The sequence below is a fragment of the Gossypium arboreum genome, chromosome 12 (assembly GCF_025698485.1).
Source record: "Gossypium arboreum isolate Shixiya-1 chromosome 12, ASM2569848v2, whole genome shotgun sequence".
NCBI classification, from domain to species: Eukaryota; Viridiplantae; Streptophyta; class Magnoliopsida; order Malvales; family Malvaceae; genus Gossypium; species Gossypium arboreum.
In genome coordinates, this window is record NC_069081.1 from 37,528,864 (window position 1) to 37,540,870 (window position 12,007).

The window sequence follows — 12,007 nt, forward strand, 5'->3', positions numbered from 1 at the left end:
TTGAGACAAATGCACTGAATTGAGTTACTGAAGGATTATGATTATGTGATCGAGTATCATTTGGGAAAGGCGAACGTAGTTGTAGATGCTTTGAGTCACAATTCTCTAGTTGATTTAAGGGCTATGTTTGTTAGGTTTTTTGTCTCTGAGGATGTGGGTTTGTTGCCTAAACTTTAGGTGAGGCTAGTTCTTTTACAATAGGTTCGTGAGCGTCAGCCTTTTGATAAGAGTTTGGTTCAATGGATTTGTCAGGTTGAGTCAGGTGTTCAGGAGGAATTTGATCTCAACTCTATGATGTTCTATGTTTCCGAGGTCACTTATGTGTTTCGAAGGAAGAGGGTCTGAGGCGCTTGATTCTTACTGAGGCATATAGTAGTCCTTTTGCTATGCATCCCAGTGGGAAAAAGATGTATTAGGATCTTTAGGTTTTGTATTGGTGGCCTAGGTTGAAGAAGGATGTTGCCGACTTTGTTGCTAGATGTTTGGTTTGTCAAAGAGTGAAAGGCAAAAATCAACGTCCCTCAGGTTTGCTTCAGCCTATTCAGATTCCAGAGTGGAAATGGGAGCGGATTATGATGGATTTCGTTATGGGTTTGCCTTTGACTCTGAAATGTAAGGATTCAATCTGGGTGATTGTGGATAGATTTAAAAAATCTGCACAATTTCTGCTAGTTCGTACATCTTTTAGTTTGCATTAGTTAGCTGAGCTCTACATCCGAGAGATTGTTCATCTTTATGGAGTTCCTATTTCGATCATATCAGACTGAAATCCATAGTTTACTTTGAGATTCTAGAAGGCGCTGCATAAGGCTATGGGTTCGAAGCTTCATTTTAGTTCAGCTTATCATCCGAAGTCTAATGGTTAGTTAGAGAGGGTGATCCAGATTCTTGAGGACATGCTTCGTAGTTGTGTTATCGACTTTAGAGGTAACTGGGATCATCACTTATCATTAGCTGAGTTTGTGTATAATAATAGCTATGTAACACCCCAAACCTGGCCTAGATGCTATGGCTAAATCTGGAGTGTCACATTGAAGTGTTTTAGCGAAAATCGTGTTTTCATTGAAAACCCTTCTTAAAATAAAAGAACATCTTAAAAAAATAAACACCTTTCAATCACTTGTTTGAAACATAAGATTTGATGAAAACATGTCACTTAAAAATTTAGTTGCAGAAACGTAGAAAACATATTATAATTTAAGAAATCCATGTTCAACTTCTCGTAATTACAATGAAAAAAATAATAATAATTCAAGTAATAATAACATAATGAAAACCTTATTACAATCTGATCTGAACACACGTAAAAAGAAATAAAAACTTAAATGCTTAAAAAAAACCAAGTCCGAATTATCTTGCTAGCCGGCCACCCAGAGTCCCTCCAAACATTGAACCTTCTACTGAGCATCACTTGAAAATAAAATAAAAGAGGGGGTGAGTTTTCGCAAACTCAGTGTGTACAACCCTCGAAGAAAAACAAGCATTCAAAGAGAAATCATCAAACATGCAATGCAATCCCATCCAAATTATCCATCCGCTACACACCTGCTCCATCCCCCGTCACACCATGTGGGGATATAAATATTAACCCACCCAGCCCACACACTAATGGTAGCCCGGTTGCGGAACTACCTTCATTTACATATTGGGCTTTAAAAGCCGTTGGTGGATCCACGATTGTCAGGCAACCATACGATCCTCATATACTTCCTCCATTCCAAAGTTCCCACCCTATATGCAATCTAAGCAGAACATCATATGTATGCATGTCACATCCATAAAACTTACATTCAACACCTAGGGGTATTTTGGTCATTTTCGCCCTTAGAGGCATTTCAGTAATTTTCCCTTAATTATGGCTTTCACTTACCTTGACCCGTTAACAAGTCCCGCGAGCTAAGATGAACAAATACTATGCACCAGGTAGGATTCGAGAGAAGAGGAGGTGCGTCATTAAGACCGCTTAAGTTCCAAGCTCTCCCTAGATCCAATCCTAGACATGCATATACCCGTTGCGACACCTTAACCCTATGACTTGTCCACGGTCTGAATTAATTAATTAAGTTTTATGTAGTCATCATATACTAGGCCTAATACCCCTACATACATGCATATGGTCCACTGGGCCCAATTTATTCATATGGCCCATCTGGCCCAGTTCATATTCTTATGGCCCATTAGGCCCAATTCACATTCATATGGCCCATTAGGCCCAAATCATTTATATTCATGCTCACATAAAAATTTCCTAACACATAGCATCACTTAACAATCTTTGCCTATTATGGGCCCAACATCTCATCAGGCCCATTTAGCCCATTCCGATCCATTTGGCCAATTCTCAACCCAAGTCCACAGAATTGCTTGTGGGCCTTAGGCAACCTATCGGTTTCCTCTCCATGAGTGTTTTCGCACTTGTGTGACTACCATAGCCCAACTTTTGGCTTTTCAGCATTTCGGCATTTCGGCATTTCGACTTTTACTGATTTATTGTGTGTGCAGTGTATGTACACACCTGGTAAGCAAGCATGATGCGATCTCCTTAGCCCAAACCTACAATCGATATCACTCAAAGATTAATCTCATATACTTATCGAATACTTTACCAAAAGCCGGAATCTCACCTTAACCTTACCTTGCGCGGTAAGTATAACAACCCCTTCACTATCCATAATCAACTCCTAGATCTGCACCAATCGTAACTATTAAAACCAGAATAATAGGTGACTCATATCCAACATAAGTCCCCTTACCTTACTATGGCTATTCGACCAACCTTAGCCAATGGATGAGGAATACTTACCAAAACCGCAACACCTAAGGAGTAATTCGGCAATGAGCTAAGATTTGAGATCCAATACTAATTCCCTACCACAGTTGATTAGAAAGAGAGAGGGACAATATTCGATACTTAGCAAAAAAACCCGATTGGAAGAGAAACACTTACACTAGATTCAGTCAAAGAGTATTCGGCCCTTGAGGAAATCGGCATCTTGGCTTTCAAACTTAGTATGGTGAATAAAATTTATTTGGTATAAATTAAAGAAGAAGAGTAGAAGAAGAAATCGGCAAAAAGAATTGTGTTGAGAAGAATAGAAATTGGCAGGAAGAAAAGAAGAAAACAAAAGTGTTTTCAGCTTTTAGGGAAGAGGGTTTTTGGCAACAAGGTGAGAAAAAGATTTCGGCATTAGCTTTATACCCTAGCATTCGGCACCTATTTATAAGCCTTATAGCCGAATTTTCCCATGCCAAATTCCCCATTCGGCTCCATCACTTCTCTCTTATAATCTCCTCATTTTTCTCCCTAATAACTCCCTTGATCCTTTCCTGAATTTTCTCTTCTAAACACTCCCCTTGGAGTCCATCTTCACACCACTTCCATCCTTCTAGAAGGCCAAAATTAAACTTCTAAAAACACTCTAAGTGGCGTCACCTTGGACCTCCTTGGTAGCTACTAACGCCACCTCCCTGCACTCTAAGTGGCGTCACTTGGCCACTCTTCCACAAGACTTTTTTATGCTATTTCCCCTATCTTAATTTAAAAGCCCAACTACTTGCCAACCTTGATCCTTTTAATAATTAAATTATAATTTCTTCTACCCCTTAATTCGAACTCAAACCATGACCAAGACCTACCTTTGCGTAATTAGCACTTAACCAGAATTATTAAGCACAAAAAGAAAAAAAATTCAAGATTTCGAGTTTTTTGGATTTCGAGATTTTTGGGGTGTTATAAGCTATCAGAAGAGTATTCAGATGGCACCGTTCAAGGCTTTGTTTGGGGAGTTCTGTCAAGCTGAATTTAAAAAGAAGTATATTAGTCAAAGGTTCTTGGATCAGAAGAGAAAGGAATTTCTAGAACTTAAGCAAGGAGATTAGACTGTGTCAGAATACGAACGAGAGTTTGTCCGACTAAGCCAGTATGCTCAAAAGTGGGTTCAGTCTGAAGAGAAAATGTGCAAGCACTTCGAAGAAGGATTAGACGAGGATGTTAAACTATTGATTGGGATCCTTGAGATAAGAGAGTTTGCCGTGTTGGCCGACAGAGCCAAGAACGATGAAGAGCTAAGTAATGAAAAGAAACAAGCAGAGAGCACAGCTCGAGTTCTGTGTAAGAGATTCATGGGCAAGACATATTCATCTCCCACAAAGAAATCGAGAAGCCACCAAGAACGCTTCAATTCATTAGTGGGATATTTAGGTAAAACAAGAACCTCTAAGCGCCCTAATTCACGGTCTTCATATCCTATGACAACTAGTGTGAGGAGTGTGGGAAACCAAAAGCCGTGGTGTAACAGTTGTAACAAGTTTCACTTTGGAGAGTGCCAGATGAGGAGCAGGGCATGCTATAGGTATGGTTCTCTTGACCACTTTCTTAAGGATTTCCCAGAACGAGATGACAAAGAGGTTAAGCCAAACCCAAAATCAAATGGTCCTATCTCTCGAGGTAGGCTTCCAAGATGCCCTGAAAGTACTAATGGTGGTTGTAGTGTTGCAAAGAACTCCACTGTAAAATCAGAGGCTCAAGCCCCGGCAAGGACTTATGCCATACATGCTAGAGAGGAAACCTCAGCTCCTGATGTCATTACGGGGTACATTTTGTCTTTATGATATTCCTATTGTTTCTTTGATTGACATGAGGTCAACTCATTCATATGTTTGCATGAAATTGGTGTCTAGTAAGGAGCTACCTATAGAGTTTACTGAATACATTATTAAGGTGTCGAGCCCGTTAGGCAAACATGTATTAGTTGACAAGGTATGCAAGAAATGCCCTTTCATGATTAGAGGTCATTATTTTTTGGCTGACTTGATGTTGTTGCCATTTCATGAGTTTGATGTCATTTTGGGTATGGATTGGTTGACCCTACATGAAGCTATAATAAATTGTAGATAGAAGGTCATTGAATTGAAATGTGAAAATGGTAAAACTCTTCAGGTTGAACCAGATGAGTCAAACATACCATCCGTGTGATTTCTCCTATGTCAGCTCAAAAATGCATAAGAAAAGGGTGCGAGGCCTATCTGGCCTAGGTTTTGAATACTAAGGAATCTGAATTGAAAGTTGAATTAGTACCGGTAGTATGTGATACCCAGATGTGTTTTCGGAGGAGTTGTAGGGATTGCCCCCATGAGAGAAGTTGAATTTAGCATTGACCTAGTACCGGGAACAACACATATCTCGATTGCTTTGTATCGGATGGCTCTGATAGAATTAATGGAATTAAAGTCTCAGTTACAAGAATTGAAAATAAGGGTTTTGCTTTTCTCCCTAGGGTGCACTGGTGTTATTCGTGAAAAAGAAGGATGGTTCTATAAGACTCTGCATCGATTACCGTCAACTCATTAAGGTAACAATTAAGAACAAATACTCGTTGCTGAGGATTGATGATTTATTTGACCAGCTGAAGGGAGAAACGATATTTTCAAAGATAGACTTGAGGTCCGGCTATTACCAACTACGAGTGAAAGAATCGGATGTGCCCAAAACTGCTTTCCGAACAAGGTATAGTCACTATGAATTTCTTGTTATGGCATTTGGGCTAATGAATGCTCTCGCAGTATTTATGGACTTGATGAACCAAATTTTCTGACCATACTTGGATAAATTTGTTGTTGTGTTTATTAATGACATATTGATTTATTTACATAATGAATTCGAGCATGCTGAACACTTGAGGACGGTCTTGCAAACTCTAAGAGATAAAAAAAAAGTGAATTTTGGCCTAAAGAAGTCAGATTTTTGGGACATATTATTTCGAGTGATGGTATTAGAGTTGACTTGAGTAAAATTGTGGCCATCCTCGAATGGAAATCACCGAGAAACGTGAAATAAGTTAGAAGCATTTTAGGCTTGGCTGGCTACTACAAGCGATTTGTTAAAGGATTTTCTATGATCGCCACTCCGATGACGAGGCTGCTCCCAAAAGATGTTAAGTTTGAGTGGTCAGAAAGGTGTCAGCAATGCTTTGAGAAACTAAAGGCGTTACTGACCGAATAATTGGTTTTGGTATAACCCAAATCGGGTAAAGAATTTGTGATCTTTAGTGATGCATCCTTGAATGGTTTGGGATGTGTACTCATGCAAAGAGGTAAGGTGGTAGCCTATGCTTCAAGGCAGTTTAATCCTCATGAGAAGAACTACCCGACACATGACATGGAATTGGCTACCATTGTTTTTGCATTAAAGATTTGGAGAGACTATCTTTATGGTGAGAAGTGCCGGGTGTTCACCGATCATAAAAGCTTAAAATACTTGATGACTCAAAAGGATTTGAGCCTAAGGAAATGTAGATAGCTTGAATTACTCAAAGATTACGAGCTTGTGATTGATTACCATCCGGGTAAGGCGAATGTAGTCGCTAATGCTTTAAGTAGGAAATCACTGTTTGTCTTGAGAGCTATGGGTACACAGCTGGCTTTGTTCGATGATGGCTCAATCCTAACAGAGTTGGGAACTAGACCGACCTTTCGTCAATAGATTTGTGATGACCAGAAAGTCGATAAAGAGTTACAAGCTAAAAGAGCTCAATGCGAGTCTAGCAGTGAACTGAATTTTTAGATTGACTCTGATGGTTGCTTGAGGTTTCATAGTAGGATTTGTGTTCCAAATGACGTCAAGTTGATCCAGAATATTTTATATAAGGCGCATGGCGGTTGTTTATCAGTCCACCCGGGTAGTACAAAGATGTATAATGATTTGAAGAAATCGTATTGGTGGAATGGCATGAAAAGAGATATCTCAGAGTTCGTATCAAAATATCTGATTTGTCAACAGGTAAAGGCCGAACATCAAGTGCCTTCAGGGTTACTTTAGCCTATCATGATCCCCGAGTGGAAATGGGACCGTATTACCATGGACTTTGTAACAGGGTTGCCTTTGACCCCAAAGAAGAAAGATGTCGTCTAGGTCATAGTTGACAAGTTGACTAAATTGACTCATTTTATACCTGTACGAATCGATTTCTTGCTTGATAAGTTAGCCGAACTGTACATTACTGAAATTGTGAGACTTCACGGAGTACCCTTGTCAATTGTCTCGGATAGAGACCTGAGGTTCACTTCTCGGTTTTGGAAGAAGTTGCAAGAAGCCTTGGGCACGAAACTAAATTTTAGCACTGCCTTTTATCGACAAACTGACAGCCAATCCAAGAGAGTAATTCAGACTTTGGAAGATATGCTCAGGTGTTGTGTTATTGAATTTCAAGGTAGTTGGGAAAATTACTTACCGTTGATAGAATTTGCCTACAACAACAGTTATCAATCAAGTTTGAAAATGGCACCTTATAAGGCTTTATATGGGCGTAAATGCCGAACACCCCTATATTGGACTAAGCTCAAAGAAAATAAGATTCAGGGGGTGACTTAATTAAGGAGACCGAGGAAAAAGTAAAGATTATTCATGATAGTTTGAAAGCTGCTTCTGACAGATAAAAATCTTATGCTGATTTGAAACGAAAGGAAATTGAGTATCAAGTTGGTGATAAGGTATTTTTAAAAGTGTCTCTGTGGAAAAAAGTCCTGAGATTTGGAAGGAAAGGAAAATTAAGTCCTCGTTTTATAAGGCCGTATGAGATTACTGAAAGGATTGGACCGGTAGCATATCGGTTGTACTTGCCATCAGAGTTGGAAAGAATTCATGATGTGTTCCATGTATCCATGTTGCGTCGTTATTGATCTGATCCCTCACATGTAATTTCATCAACAGAGGTTGAGATTTGTTTGGATATGACTTACGGAGAGGAACCAATTAAGATACTAGCTCGGGAGGTCAAACAGTTGATAAATAAGAATATTGCTCTCGTGAAAGTACTAATGCAAAGGCATGGAATTGAAGAGGTTACATGAGAGCCTGAAGAGACTATGAGTGTGATAACCCGAATTAGGGCCTAGTCGGAATAGTGGTTTCGGGACCACAAAATCTAAGATAGAAATAATTATTTTATGATTATTTTTAGGTCTATGATATGATTGCATGATTGTGTGAAAATTTCGTGAAGACATTTTATGCATAAAGTGCTTAATTTGAAGTTAGGGACTAAATTGAATAAGTTGCAAAACTTGCATTCTAGAAGTTTCTAGTATAAAATTGCTTTGAAATATTAATTAGGAGGTCTTAAATAGCAATTTGACCAATTTCTAAGTTTATGGACAAAAATTGGACATGGATGGAATTTTTGAAAGTTTAGTAAGGAAGGGCATTTTGGTCATTTGGATATTAAATGGAATAAAATGGGAAAAATAACACAAAAATGATCATCTTCTGCATAAGTTGTTGCTGAATTTTGCTCTCCACTATAGCTAGGGTTTCAACACTTTTAAGCCTTAATTATCAAGAGAAAAGAGATTCGAGTTGAGATCGGGGGAAAAATAAAGTTTACGAGGAATAGGCTTGACTATTCTCATTTTGTATCGAGGTAAGTTCATATGTAAATATTATAATATAACCATTATTTTAAATCATTTAATGCTATTTATACGATATTATGATTGTTATCATGCAATTCTATGCTTTGTGGTCATTGTTGGACAACATGCAAAAATTTTATGAATTATGTGAAAAATGTGAAAGACTACCGAAGTATCGTCATTGGTATTCCAAGGAAAATGGTAAAGGAGTACGAACAAGGAAAGTCCCATTGAACCTTAGGAATAGATTCGGATATTTGGGCATCCGAACTCGTTGAGTTGAGCCCGAGTTCACTTATGGATGCGAACATCCGAACTCGTTGAGTTGAGTCCGAGTTCACTTATGGATGCGAATGCCCAAGCTCGTTGAGTTGAGTCTAAGTTCACTTATGGATGCGAACGTCTGAACTCATTAAGTTGAGTCCGAGTTCACTTATGGATGCGAACGTCCGAACTCGTTGAGTTGAGTCCGAGTTCACTTATGGATGCGAACGACCGAGCTCGTTAAGTTGAGTCGGAGTTCGCTTATGGGCGGGTTACATGGTAGCTTGGCTACATATGTGGCACTTATGTGCAAACTTTCCATGTATCTGAGTTATATTCCGATGTGTTCAACGGGTAAAATTCTAGTGAAATGGAAGACTACTCAAGATGCAAGTGACGTATTGGTAAGTGTTGTGGAATGGGCACTTTGGACAGGTATGTACTTAACCCTCGGGTTGAGACTTGATACGACAACAATAATATGGTAAGATGATGAATGATGAATAGAAATGTGATACATGTTTTGGTGATATTATGCTAATGTTGGTTGGTATAATTGCTTTGTTAAGTTATTTGTTATTTTCATGTGGACTTACTAAGCATCTATGCTTACTCCCTTCTTTTCATTGTTTGTAGTTTTTACAAGTTAATTTGGAGATCGGGATGGTCGGAGGCACGCTCACACTATCACTGGACAATCATGGTATAATGACTTGAAATTTTTGGAAATATGGCATGTATAGCATTCCAATCATTTTGTGTGTATAATCTTACGATATGGCCATGGATGGAATGGAAATGTTTGAGAATGATTAGCTATTGGAATGGCTAATCAAGTTTATATATGATAACATGTATGCTTTATGTCTTAACTAAACCATGAAAATCCTTGGAAAGGTAAAATTTGCCACAAAACAGAATCAGACAGCAGCAGTGATGTGAATTTGAAAAATCACTAAAACTAGTAGAAATGGAATTAAATGATGAATAAGTTATGGAATCTAAGCTTGATGAGTTTATTTTCATATGGAAGAAACGAAACAGGTAAATGAGTTATATTTTATGAGATATTTAAGTTTTGGTAGAACAGGGTTAGAGCTATCTCCAAATCCCCTGTTCTGAATTTAAAAATTCACCATAAATTCTACAAAAACAATTAGGAGTTTTTCATTACATGTATGAAATCCTTATTCAGTCTAGTTTTATGATAAACAAACTTCATAGTCATTGAGACTCTGTACAGGGAGATATCTGATTCGTAATACACAGGGGTCAGAGTAACCGAACCTTGAAACATAGGAGAATTTAACTAATAAACTGTACTAATTGGCCCAACCAAAAATTATAGAAAAAACATTAGTAAGTATATATATGAGTCTAGTTTCAAGGAAAATTTACGGAATTGGATTTCGAGTTTTGTGACTCGAGATATAAACTTTTTAGCGACTGTGATGCAGTTTGCCAGCTTGTCTGGAAATTCAAAAATAAATTGTTTGAGCTGTTTAATTAATGAATTAAGTCCGTTAACACCTCGTGCTCGACTCTGGCGACGGTCTCGGGTACAGGGGTGTTACAATGAGAAACCAAGCCTTTTTACTGGTAAGATTTTCGGGGATGAAAATCCCTAAAGGGGGAGTGTTGTGACATCCCAACTTAGGACCTAGTTAGAATAGTGGTCTCGAGACCACATCTCTGAAATAGAAATAATTATTTTATGATTATTATGAGGCTTAGTATAAGGATGCATGCTTGTGTAAAAGTTTTATGGAGAAATTCTATGGCTAAGATGCCCAATTTAGTTTTAGGAACTAAATTGAATAAGTTGCAAAACTTGAGTTCTAGAAGCTTTTAGCATGAAATTGAGTTGGATTATAAATTAGAGGTCCTCAAATAGTAATTTGACCAAGTTCTAAAAATTTGGACAAAAATGGACCAGCATGGGTAAAATTTTAAAAAAAGGCCTTAAGGGCATTTTGGTCATTTAGTTAATTAAAGAATAAAAAGGGAAAAATCAAGCAAAAATGTTGTCCATCTTCTTCCTAGTGTGCCGAAAATTAAAGGGGTTCCTTAGCTAGGATTTTCCACATTTCAAGCTTGATTGTAAGTGCTCCCTAGCCCCGTTTTTTATGTTCTTTATATTTTTGAGATCTTTGAAGCATGTTTTAGCCATTTCTACCATTATTTTAGTGTTTAATGGAGGAATATGAAAGTTTGATGTATGATAAACATCTTTTGTTAAGGGGTTTTCCATGAAAACACCTAAAAAGGACCAAGTTGAAAAAGATGTAAAAGTGAGTAGTAGAAAAGAGAAATAAAGGAAAGTATGGGTTGTTATCAGCTAGAATATAATTCGGCTAGGCTTGGGAAAACAAGGGAATGCATGTATTTCATTATACGAGCCTAAGGACTAAAATGTAAAAATGTACAAAGTTAGGGGTAAAAAGGTAATTTTACCATAGAGTAAGTTTTCGGGCTGAAATTGAAGAATGTGATGAATTAATAATTTAATTTGTTTATATAGACTCGGAAAGACCAATTCCGGAAGTAGACCGTGGAAAACAAAAATTTTTGGAATAGTTGGAATCCAAACCCGAGACATCATTTAGCTAAGTTCGTGTAACTTAACCAATTATAAATATATATATATATATATATAAATGTGTTAAGTTTATTGCTATGTTGTATTGAATGTGCAATGTACAAATATTGAATTGTATGAAAATATCCTTACTCCCGAAATTGAGTGAAAAGAGTTATATTCCGATTGAATACTGAATTCAAATGGATAGGTTATTTATCACGTGAAATAGGATCCTGCATGTGTTGCAGAAAGGATTTAACCCATACGGGTAATCCATTGATCTAAGTGTAGAAGGGATTTAGCCCAGATGGGTAATCCTGAAACGAGCCTATCGATCATATGTTTCTGTTAGGATTTAGCCTGGACTGGTAATCCTAATTGACTGGAGTCAGCCTGGACTGGTAATCCAGATTAGACTCTGTAGGGAATTCTTTATCATAAGAATGATTTAACCTGGACTGGTAATCCAACAAAGCCTTTAGAGTACATGGCACAGTTAGAATTTAGCCTGGATTGGTAATTCTGCTGTAAGAGATATGGCTCAAGAGTGTACCGAAAGGGTACTACTGAATATGAATTGACGGTCAGTAAATTGTACATCTAGAGTGTACTAAATGACGAAATATCCATCGGGAATTCAATGATTCAATGGATAAAGTACATTTAAATAACTCAAGAAATATGAATTTGAATGTGTACATGATATGATGAGCTCATCTATGGATCTTGAACTTCTTGTGACTAACTTGTTGA

General features: G+C 37.7%; 1 protein-coding gene across 1 annotated transcript; it reads left to right on the forward strand.

Moving 5' to 3' along the window:
• Positions 1-3,954: 3,954 nt before the first annotated feature.
• On the forward strand, positions 3,955-4,611 carry LOC108477698 (uncharacterized). Its single transcript, XM_017780208.1, has one exon. It carries the CDS (start codon positions 3,955-3,957, stop codon positions 4,609-4,611), a length of 657 nt encoding a protein of 218 aa, XP_017635697.1.
• The last annotated feature ends 7,396 nt before the right edge of the window (positions 4,612-12,007 follow it).

Excerpts from the sequence above, each read along its gene's own strand:
- LOC108477698 (XM_017780208.1), top strand. The coding sequence starts at position 3,955 with ATGTGCAAGCACTTCGAAGAAGGATTAGACGAGGATGTTAAACTATTG.